The sequence below is a fragment of the Schistocerca serialis genome, chromosome 1, assembly GCF_023864345.2.
Source record: "Schistocerca serialis cubense isolate TAMUIC-IGC-003099 chromosome 1, iqSchSeri2.2, whole genome shotgun sequence".
Lineage (NCBI taxonomy): Eukaryota > Metazoa > Arthropoda > Insecta > Orthoptera > Acrididae > Schistocerca > Schistocerca serialis.
The window spans coordinates 1,258,053,285-1,258,065,763 of NC_064638.1; the positions used below are offsets into that span (position 1 = coordinate 1,258,053,285).

Here is a 12,479-nt window from a genome sequence, read left to right on the forward strand (position 1 = left end):
TAAATAAAAACTTAGTTTCTACAGGGAATCACATAACTCTTGGAAAATGGGTTTTGAAGACTGATATCTGAAATACTCCTCTGTGACACTGACAAGAGGAACTGAGTCAATAGTTTAGTTTAGTTATGTCATGTTCCATAGATCATTTTCACGATTATTTTTCAAACCAGTCAGATTACAAATGCTAATACTAATTTTACTGAAATTTTTAGTTCTACACATGCAACTACATTTAGAGATACAATTTTTTTGTATCCCTCAGGGATATAATGGAGTATCTAGCAGAATACTGAAGTACTGTGCTGCACATATAAGCACTGTACCTAGCCATATTTCTATTTTTTGCTCTAGGAATGGTCACTATCATGAACAACTAAACTACTCAGTAGTAAAACCAGTTTATAAAAAGGGAGAAAGGGATAATATAAACAACTGGAGACCTGTTTCCATGCCATCAGGGTTTTTTTCTGTCAAATGGACAGTTTGGTTTTCAAAGTGGTTTAACAACAGAAAACGCTATATTCTTTTTCCTCTGTGATGTACTGGATGGATTAAACAAAAGGTTTCGAGCATTAGGTAGCTTTCTTTATTTAACTAAGGCATTTGACTGTGTTTATCACAAAATGTTGTTCCAGAAGTAGGACCATTGTGGGATATGGAGAGTAGCTCACAATTGGTTCACCTCTCACTTTAAGAACAGACAGCAAAAGATCATTCTCCACAGTATTGAGACTGTCTATGATTTGGTGTCCAAGTGAGGCATGGTTAAATTCGAGGTGCTCCAGAGATCAGTGTTCGAACCACTCTGTTCCTTATCTATATAAATGATATGCCTTCTAGTACTACAGGTGATTTTAAAACACTTCTGTTTGCTGATGACACTAGCTTGGTAGTAAACGATGTGTGCAGTGTTGGCACTGATTCAAATAGTGCAATTCTAGATATAAGTTCATTGTTAGTAGAAAATAAAATGCTATATCACAGTAAGACTCAGATTTTACAGTTTCTAACACCCAGTTCAACAAAACCTGACGTTTTAATTTCACAAAATGGGTATGTGATAAGTGAGAGTGAAGAGTTCAGATTTCTACATCTTTCGATAGATAGTAAACTGTCGTGGAAAGCCCCATTGTTACTATTAGAACAGTATCTGAAGTAAGTGATAGATACAAAAAGTAGTCTACTTTGCTTGTTTTCGTTTTGCTTGTGATTTGTGGTATTTATTTTGGGGTAACTCTCCTCATTCTCAAAGGGTATTTATGGCTCAGAAATGGACGGTTTGGGCAATAAGTGGTGTAAATTCATGAACCTCTGTTCATTAGTCTATGTATTTTAATGTCGTTTCTTGTTAACAATATCAGCTTATTCCCAAAAATCAACTTTCACTCAGTTAATTCTAGGCAGAAGTCCAATCTGCATTTTGGATCTCTTTCACTCTTGTGCAGAAAGGTGTGCAGTATTCTGCTGCATTCATTTTCGATAAGCTACAATAAAAATTCAAAAATCTTAGCAGTAAGGTATGCGCTTCCAAATCCAAACTGAAGAATTTCGTCATGGGTCACTCCTTTCATTTCATCGAGGAGTTCCTTGAAAAAATAAGCTGTTTTCTGTGTTACAACTGCATTTATATAAACTTACAGCTTGATGTTGTTTTACGATTCATTAATATTTTATTTTGTCTATTATAACTATTCTGTTGTAATTTCATGTACTGACATGCTCCATGAGCAAGGAGATTTGCTCCCCAGTTTTGTCCTGTGGAACTAGACGTGTAAACTAAAAAATAAGAAATACACAGTGATACTTCCTGTCGATTCTGTAAAAGTTCAGCTAGCTCTTCATCATTACTTAATTGTAATCTGTGTGTATGCTTGTTCCCGGATGTGCCTTGTAGCACAGAGCCTGATTTCGGAGTTTGTGTCTCACTATAATGCAATCTATTTAATAGCTTCCCATGCTTCCAGGCATTGTCCTTCTCTTGTGGTTCTTGACTAGTGTATATACTATTACTAGATGAGATTTATTGCCCACCTCAAAGTGTATTTGGTTCAAATGACTCTGAGAACTATGGGACTTAACATCTGAGGTCATCAGTCCCCTAGAACTCAGAACTACTTAAACCTAACTAACCCAAGGACATCACACACATCCATGCCCGAGGTAGGACTCGAACCTGCGACCGTAACGGTCGCGCGGTTCCAGACTGAAGCGCCTAGAAAAGCTCGGCCAAACCGGCCGGCTCAAAGTGTATTTGTCCCTTCCCATTCCTGCTACTGAGCCCATATTCTTCCTCATTTGTATAGGGTGATTTTTTCCACCATATGCAAACCCTAGGGATTGATCAATGAGAATCAATGAGAGGATATGGAACAAAAAAGATCTAATGAACTTATGTCTGGAAATTCAAGGTTTCCAAGCTAAAGACCATTTACTCAAACATACTTTGTTACAGAAACTGCGCTCTAATAAGCGCTGTACCAAGCAGTCACAGTTGCAGTATGCACGGTTTCCTCTTAGAGGGTGGTACTATTCCTCATAAGTGATGCCCTAGGGCCCTCTCCTGCCACAGTAATTGATAATGTTGTGTCTGATTCAATTCTCTTGATGACTCATCTTATAACAGATGTGATGCAGCACTGTACACAATGATTCTGAATTCGAATCAAGAGCTTACTTACAGAAAGTCAAATGGCAATGGGTGGCGGGCATCAAGGTAGTATCTGGAGACCTATCCCCGCTGACAACGATCACAGCATTCAACGTCTGCAACAGTGCTTCGTTGTTTGTCTGAGACAGGGTCGTTTCAGGAAGTAGGAAATCGTGAAAGACGTGTCCAAAACGTTCAGACACCAGACTTGGAGGAAAATGTGGTTAATACTGTGGAAGGCGACTGCCATGTCGGTACCAGGCAGTTGGCCAAACAGTACAGGGTAAGCCAGACGACCGTGTGGAACATTCTGCATGACAATTGTTACTACCTTTATCACTTACAGCTTGAGCAGGGCTTACTAGCAACAGACTTTCCACATCAGGAGCAGTTTTGTCACTGGTTTCTTCACCAGGCAGCCACAATTCTGGGATTTGTGTCATTCACGCTATGAGGCCACCTTTACACGGATTGGTATGTTCAACTTTCATAACAATCGTCCGTGGGATAGTATGTAGAACCCACATGGTATGGTGACAGCGAATCATCAGCATTGGTCCAGGCAGAATGTGTGGACGTGGATAATTGGCATCCGTATTTTGGGATCTGTCTTCGTTCCACGTCGCCTAAGAGGCCGGAGCTAGCGACGTTTCTTGCGGGTGACTTTGCCTCTCCTGCTGATGAATCGAAGGGTTATGTGGCTGCTACATGATGGTGCTCCAGCCCACTTCGCCGTTAACATCTGGACACATCTTAATCGTGTCTTGGCTGGTCGATGAAACAGACAAGAGGGTCCTGTTGCATGTCCTTCTCGTTCACCAGATCTCAACCAGTGCGATTTCTGGTTATAGGGCCATCTCAAAAGTATCGTATATGCAGAGCCCATTCCAGATGTGGAGGCACTGGAGCAGCATATTCACGCTCCCTTTGACACTGCTCGGATGCAGCCTGGCCGATGTGAAGGTGTGAGACAGAACATGCTAAGGCGTGTACACGCATGCATTGAGGCACATGGAAACCATTATCAGCACATAATATATCTGTGGCTGCATTGTACATTACGTATTAGATCGCAGTCTTTGTTAAATGTACGACTGAATAAATGGTCTCTATCATGGAAACGATGCGTTCTCGGAAATAAGTTCATTGGACCTTTTTTGTTCTGTACCCTTTCATCGATCTGTTGATGCTGTTGCAGCTTGACATAGCTGACCTGATGGCCATCAGGGTGGAAAATATGAAAAGTGCTCAGACAAGCACCAGTGTTTGTAATTGTAATACTACTTCGTGCCTATGTGGCATTATCAACCTTTTTTTCTTTGACATAACGAGTGATGAAGGTAAACGTCTTTAATGAACCGTTTTTTTTGTTTTTGTTTTATTTTGCTTGCTAGGCGCTGTGTTGGTAATTCTGAACACTGTTAGCACCTTATTTTCTTTGAGGAATACAAGGCAGTCTCTGATTCATGTAGATAACTGTTGTTTAATTCACGCGAGCTGAAGAAGTTGTGCCTGTTACACCTCAGGAATGTAAAGCAGAGCATTGGAGGAAGTACTTACATATACTTGGCGAAGTTGGTCCACAGCTTGACCATTGCAGAGCGCACTTTCTGCTCATCCGAAGCTGGGTCTAGATTCTGTCCGGAGCCGGGCACGCTAAACAGTGAGTCCAGGTCTGCCATGTGTGGCGCTCCTATGACATAAAACATAAACTCATCAGCTAAGGACCGAATTGTCAACAATTATATCTTATAAACGACACCAACCAGATGGCATACGACCCACCATCAGAACAAGCCTGACTAGGTGAGAGTGTATGACGAAGCTAAAAACAGATGCCATCGATACACATAAATCATCTGGTGAAGAATGACAAATAATTTTTATTTAAGCGAATTTGACAAATTGCACATCGTGATGATTCGGTGGCGTAGTACAGTTATCATAACACAGAGCTACTCATGGTCTGTTCAACGTTTATGACTGGCATCCGTCGAGAGTGGTCAGATGACAACTGAAACCGTTAGGACACGAAAACGTCTTAGACTTGTACGCATAAACGTCGGAAATTTGCCTACTGGTTGTCACAGCCGCTGACAAAGTGACAGTAATGGAAATCACTACAGTTTTTCATCATGCTGTTACATGAATTAAGCTAAAAATGAATCTCCGAAGCAGACAACAAACGTTTGTTGACCCAGTTATATTTTATTTGTTGCATATTTAGCCTGAACAGATTAAGGCCTGAAGGTGCTGTCTTACGTGTGACCAACAGCAACATATACCAAATATATTACAAAACATTCACAATAATAGAAATAATAATACAAATAAATGATAATAATAATGCAATAAAAGTTACTCTGACAATGATGTTGATTAGTCGAGCACATTCGAAGCCGTATTTAATATTGCCAAAAGCGGAAGGTGCAGTGAATGTGAAATATAGCGAGAGTGACATCTACATATTTCACGGTGCTGGAGAAAGTGATTATCTGGATTCCCTGTCCACATGCCTAAAGTAAATAATGAATACGGAATGTTCGTCCCTGGTTTTGGAAGAGTCAGGACCAATGATCAGAACTGAAGAAGAAGTATGAACGACGGCAGAAAGTATTAGGAAGATATTTGATTTCCCGAGAACAGTTTCATGGCGATTGAAATACTACATTCCTTAGTATTACCTACCTCTTTGTGATCAACTGTACTGGCTGAACATGTGTATAGGCATATTACTTGTAGTGGTAGAGAGTTTCTTATGTCTCAGTAGTGTTTTATTTACCAGTATTACTAAGCAGCTTTGAGAGTTCTCGTAAATATATAGTATTTTTGCTTCTTTATCTATGTATGTAATGTATGTACTGATTTTGAATGACACTAATACTAAATTTTTGAATGAATTTGCGCTGGCACAATACATAAGAATGTATATTTGCGCAACTGAGAAGACTACTTTATGTTACATAAGTATTATTTTTTGTGGCATTTATGTGAGTATTTTGTTTAACTAATATTGACCAAATCTACATAACTATTGGAGTTTGATGGTAAGAAAGGAGATAACAACAAGCTCGACAGGATTTGATCCAGAGAACCTTCTTATGAGTTTTATCGTAATTTGTAATCATGTGAATGCCAAACAAAACATAAAAAAATTATTTGGCTGAGTACAAGACATAAAATAAAGGCCAATAAAATCAAAGCCTTAAATAAATGAAAAATTAAAAAAATAGAAAAATAAGGGAAAGTGAAATAGAAATCAAAGTTAAAAAGAAACCTGTGTTAGATAGGTCTCGACATATATGGAGAATGAAAGGAAGTGAAGTCGTAATTTGAAGATGTCGAAGCGAAGTAGCTTACATTTCGGTACAGTAATGCCAGATTTCCTGTAATCATTGTCTTGGGAAACCACTGCAGCAGTAAGGGGCAAGGGGAGAAGGTGAGATATAGTGATAATAGTTCTGGATTCACATGTTTAAGAGATTTGCTATCAGAAAGGAACACGAATTTTGTAGCAGCTGATATTCAGTAAGCTGAGTGAGGGTTGAGAAAGTTCGCTAGCTGTAAACGACCAGAGGAGGGAGTGAGACAGGGTTGTAGCCTATCTCTGCTGTTATTCAATCTGTACATTGAGCGAGCAGTAAAGGAAACCAAAGAAAAATTTGGAGTATGAATTAAGATTCAGGGAGAATAAATAAAAAATTTGAGGTTTGCTGATGACGTAATTCTGTGAGAGACAGAGAAGGACTTGGAAGAGCACTTGAACGGATTGAACAGTGTCTTAGAAGAAGGATATAAGATGAATATCAACAAAAGCAAAACAAGGATAATGGAACGTAGTCGAATTAAATCAGGTGATGCTGAGGGAATGAGGTACTTAAAGTAGTTGAAGAGTTTTGCTATTTGTTCATCAAAATGTCTGATGATGGTAAAAGTAGAGATGATATAAAATGTACACTGGCAACAGTAATAAAAGCGTTTCTGAAGAAGAGAAATTTGTTGACATCGAATATAGAAATATATATTTAAGTCTTAGGAAGTCTTTTCTGAAGGTATTTCTCTGGAGTGTAGCCATGTACATAAATGAAACATGTTCGATAAACAGTTTAGACATGAAGAGAACAGAAATCTTTGAAATGTGGCGTTCCTGAAGAACTTTGTAGATTAGTTGGATAGATCACGTAACTAATGAGGAGGCACTGAACTGAAATGAGGAGACAAGAAACTTGTGGCACAACTTGACTAAAAGAAGGAATCGGTTGGCAGTACTCATTCTGAGACATGAAGGGATCACCAGTTTAGTTCAAATGTGTGTGAATTCGTAAGGGGCCAAACTGCTGAGGTAGTCGGTCCCTAGACTTACACACTACTTAAACTAACTTATACTAGGAACAACACACACCCATACCCGAGGGAGCACTCGAACCTCCGGCGGGAGAGGCCGCGCAATCCGTGACATTGCACCTCAAACCGCGCGGCCACTCCGCGTGGCACCAATTTAGTACTGGAGGGAAGTGTGGGGAGGTAAAAATCGTGGAGTGAGACCAAGAGATGAATACAGGAAGCACACTAAGAAGGATGTAGATTGCAGTAGTTGTTAGGAGGTGAAGAGGCTTCGACAGGATGGATTAGTGTGGAGGGCTGCAACAAACCAGTCTTTGGACTGAAGACCACAACAGCAACAACAAGGCCAGCAAGTGGCAGTCACTCTCGCCAATAGCGTGGGATTTTGAAACTTCCTGGCAGATTGAAACTGTGTGCCGGACCGAGACTCGAACTCGGTACCTTTGCCTTTCGCGGGCAATTGCTCAACGGGGCGTGAGTCGTGCTTGGGTAGCTCAGTTGGTAGAGCAATTGCCCGCGAAAGGCAAAGGTCCCGAGTTCGAGTCTCGGTCCGGCACACAGTTTTAATCTGCCAGGAAGTTTCATATCAGCGCACACTCCACTGCAGAGTGAAAATCTCATTCTAGCGTGGGATTTTGTCCTGGGACGTCACATTCCTGGCGCCTGCAATTGGTTCAGTATAAACAACATTTCCAGTTGCTGTGATGAATGGTAGCTGGCTCAAAATGTAGAAAAATGTAAGTTAATGCGGCTGAGTATGGAAAACATACCCATAATGTTCGGATACAGCATTAGTACTGTACCGCTTGACACAGTCACGTCGCTCAAATATCTGGGCGTAACGTTGCAAGGCGATATGAAATGAAACGACCACGTGACACTTTCGCGGGGAAGACGAAAGGTCGATTTCGGTTTATTTACAGAGTTTTAGGGAAGATGTGGTTCATCCGTAAAGGAGATCTCATAAAGGAAGCTAGTGCGACCCATTATTCAGTACTGTTTGAGCGCTTGGGATCTGCACAAGTTCGGATTAAAGGAAGACCCGATGCAATTCAGAGGCGGGCTGCTAGGTTTGTTAACGGTAGGCTCGAACAACACACAAGTATTACGGAAATGGTTCGGGAACTCAAATGGGACTCCCTGGAGGGACGGCGACGTTATCGTTGAGGAAAACTGTTGAGAAAATTTCGATAACCGGCCGCTAGGATTCGTTTCGCTTAACGACCACGAAGATAAGATTCGAGAAATTAGGGCTCATACGGGGGAATGTAGATAGTAGTTTTGCCTCGCTGTGTCTGCTAGTGGATCAGGGAAGGAAACGACCAGAGGTGGTACGTATGTAGATGTAGATCTAGTATACAACGGAGGATGCCTTGTAACAGTTCTCCATCGGAATGGATGGTCAGGTTTCAAGACGCCATTTGAGAAGTGCGAAAGGATCTCCACTTTTGTGCAAGAGCCCAAGAAACAAATGTTCGCTTGACCGTTACTCATACAAGTAAGTAGAAACGATATTTATTTTTGACGTGCAAGGACGGCAGGTCGGACGCTATCCACATACAATTCATTTATAAGCATAATTTTTTGCTAAAAAAGGAACATTATGATTGAGCATATAATGTAAGACTAGAAATGAAATCATTTCAATATTTATTCGATATGAATAATACAAATACTAGTGTCATTCTTTGAATTGTAGTTTTCGAGCGTTATACTAACTGAATACAACGGTCAGTACCCTGAAAGATATTTACTTCAGTGTACCTAAATTTAAAGAATTTAGACAAAGTGTTTTCACGAGACAGTTCAGAGACAAAGTACCAAAGTTTTTCAGACAACAATAAATACACATTTGATTCAGAAGCTTCCATTGCGTGTCCAAAGGATATCGTTACTGTCACCAGGTCAGAAGATGTGTACTAGATGCTAGACCAGACCTAGGTTAAAGAAAGGCAACTACTCGAAAGGAATAATAATGATCGCAGGAGCTGAGTTGTGGGCAGTTTAACAGAGAATACAGAAGTGCCTGCAAATTGAATAGTCAGTTTATGAATTTTGGACCACTGCATGAGGATGAGTGTCGATGTTATCAATATGAAGAATGACAACATTTCAGAGAAGACAAGTATGGGAGGAATGAATAAAGGCAGGAACGAGACACATCGATGGCACAAAAGAATGAAGATGATTGCGCCAGGGCTAGTTGAAAATTTAATGCGGATTTAAATTCTTATTAGGTTTGATCTCGAACTTCTGTGGAAAAAGTGTGGCACACAAGAAAAATGACTAACATTTTTTATTTTTAAAACAAATATCAGACCAAAAATGGAGTTAATTCAAGAAGTAAAGATGATTGCCACCTATACATTAATACTGATAACTGTCACACAAATTGTGACGTGGAGATCAATGCAGTATTGGAAGGCGCCGATGAGACCAACTCTATTGTCACAACATTAAATGAGCGTCGCAGAGACTCGGAGGTTGTGTCAAGGATAAGGAAGGAAATCGACCGTGCCATTTCGAAGGAATCATCCCGGTATTTGCCTGGAGCGATTTTAGAGAAATTACGGTAAACCTAAGTCTGGATGGTCGGATGCGGGTTTGAACCACCGTCCTCCCAAATGCGAGTCCAGTGTGCTACCCACGGTACCACCTCGCTCAGTATGACCAGTTGAGTGAAATTACGAAGTTACCAGTATTCCTGTGAACAGTGTTACAATTTCGAGTCCAGGTGACAACAGAAGCAAATCAATTAGCCGACTGATCCAGTTACAATTTTAACTTCAAGACAGGGAATATATAACATAGTCCTTTCTGTTTTAGACGTCAGCTGACTTTCAGAAAAACAAGAAAGATTTACTTTTGATGAAAATAGCTTGTGTTCTGGCAATGGCTGAGCTCGAAGATTATATAAACTGTACTGAAGATGTCGATACAAATAAACACACTCAGGCCTCCTGGTTAAACCATTTGAAGTTGATGACGCCAGAATAGTTTGCTTGTGCAGTGTATTAAGTGTAATTGTATCGTGTAAATAACTGTAATTACTGTTTTCATAGTGTAGTGTCATTACTCAGTCATTGTCTGATGATGTTCGCCCCAGTAGCTGTGGTCAGCGCGGCGGTCTGTCACGCCAAGGGGCCCGGGTTCGATTCCCGGCTGGGTCGGAGATTCTTCTCCGCTCAGGGACTTGGTATTGTGTTGTCCTCATTATCATTTCATCATCAGTGGAAGGCACTTTCCTAGATGTTCGTGCGGTGGACCTCTCTGACGAGGCTTCCCCCGTGACAAGACGTGCGGTAAGGCAGAACACACAGTTTTTTTTGTCTGATGGTTATGAGAGAAGCGAGAGGCTGAAACCCTAAGCCAGCACATAGCATACTCCTCTACAGTATCTGCAAGGGTCTCTGTGATTAACATCGCATGTGACAGACAAGTCACTGTCAAGTATATCACAAGCTTTTACTCCAGAAGTCATTGAGAGGATATTTGGAATTTAACCCAGAACTTAAACACAGAGCCTAGTAATCATAAACTGTACAACATCACACTTCTTCCGCTTGCTAGTATTGACTACGTAAATACACTCCTGGAAATGGAAAAAAGAACACATTGACACCGGTGTGTCAGACCCACCATACTTGCTCCGGACACTGCGAGAGGGCTGTACAAGCAATGATCACACGCACGGCACAGCGGACACACCAGGAACCGCGGTGTTGGCCGTCGAATGGCGCTAGCTGCGCAGCATTTGTGCACCGCCGCCGTCAGTGTCAGCCAGTTTGCCGTGGCATACGGAGCTCCATCGCAGTCTTTAACACTGGTAGCATGCCGCGACAGCGTGGACGTGAACCGTATGTGCAGTTGACGGACTTTGAGCGAGGGCGTATAGTGGGCATGCGGGAGGCCGGGTGGACGTACCGCCGAATTGCTCAACACGTGTGGCGTGAGGTCTCCACAGTACATCGATGTTGTCGCCAGTGGTCGGCGGAAGGTGCACGTGCCCGTCGACCTGGGACCGGACCGCAGCGACGCACGGATGCACGCCAAGACCGTAGGATCCTACGCAGTGCCGTAGGGGACCGCACCGCCACTTCCCAGCAAATTAGGGACACTGTTGCTCCTGGGGTATCGGCGAGGACCATTCGCAACCGTCTCCATGAAGCTGGGCTACGGTCCCGCACACCGTTAGGCCGTCTTCCGCTCACGCCCCAACATCGTGCAGCCCGCCTCCAGTGGTGTCGCGACAGGCGTGAATGGAGGGACGAATGGAGACGTGTCGTCTTCAGCGATGAGAGTCGCTTCTGCCTTGGTGCCAATGATGGTCGTATGCGTGTTTGGCGCCGTGCAGGTGAGCGCCACAATCAGGACTGCATACGACCGAGGCACACAGGGCCAACACCCGGCATCATGGTGTGGGGAGCGATCTCCTACACTGGCCGTACACCACTGGTGATCGTCGAGGGGATACTGAATAGTGCACGGTACATCCAAACCGTCATCGATCCCATCGTTCTACCATTCCTAGACCGGCAAGGGAACTTGCTGTTCCAACAGGACAATGCACGTCCGCATGTATCCCGTGCCACCCAACGTGCTCTAGAAGGTGTAAGTCAACTACCCTGGCCAGCAAGATCTCCGGATCTGTACCCCATTGAGCATGTTTGGACTGGATGAAGCGTCGTCTCACGCGGTCTGCACGTCCAGCACGAACGCTGGTCCAACTGAGGCGCCAGGTGGAAATGGTATGGCAAGCCGTTCCACAGGACTACATCCAGCATCTCTACGATCGTCTCCATGGGAGAATAGCAGCCTGCATTGCTGCGAAAGGTGGATATACACTGTACTAGTGCCGACATTGTGCATGCTCTGTTGCCTGTGTCTTATGTGCCTGTGGTTCTGTCAGTGTGATCATGTGATGTATCTGACCCCAGGAATGTGTCAATAAAGTTTCCCCTTCCTGGGACAATGAATTCACGGTGTTCTTATTTCAATTTCCAGGAGTGTATTTTCACCAACAGGACTCGAACTGGCTACCTCTGTATTCACCAGTACTATTCAACATTGCTGGTCATAAAACATCAAATGCAATTTTAAAACGAGACATTTATTTAAAACATCATAAAAGTACAACAGTCCTAAAAGAAAACATCAAAAGCATCAAAGCACAACCAATACCGCACTGAAGTGAACTCAGAAAGTTTCAAAACAACTTTCAAATATCAATAGTATACCGGATGATCAAAAAGCCAGTATAAATTTGTAAACTGAATAAATCACGGAATAATGTAGATAGAGAGGTACAAATTGACACACATGCTTGGAATGACATGGGGTTTTATTAGAACCAAAAAAATACAAATGTTCAAAAAATATCCGACAGACGGCGCTTCATCTGATCAGAATAACAATGATTAGCATAACAAACCAAGACAAAGCAAAGATGATGTTCTTTACAGGAAATGCTCAATATATCCACCATCAC

The 12,479-nt window shown here is 42.2% G+C and overlaps 1 protein-coding gene and 1 non-coding gene across 2 annotated transcripts in view; one reads left to right on the plus strand and one right to left on the minus strand.

Annotated features, from left to right (window-relative positions):
- LOC126456789 (acylcarnitine hydrolase-like) overlaps positions 1-12,479 on the minus strand; it is a 62,757-nt gene that overhangs the window by 14,133 nt on the left and 36,145 nt on the right. The window contains exon 7 of the mRNA XM_050092575.1: positions 4,208-4,340. Coding sequence (XP_049948532.1) covers positions 4,208-4,340 — 133 coding nt within the window. The remainder of the gene's footprint in view (positions 1-4,207; positions 4,341-12,479) is intronic.
- On the plus strand, positions 7,474-7,548 carry Trnas-cga (transfer RNA serine (anticodon CGA)). Its single transcript has one exon. It is a non-coding gene; the product is annotated as a tRNA-Ser (tRNA).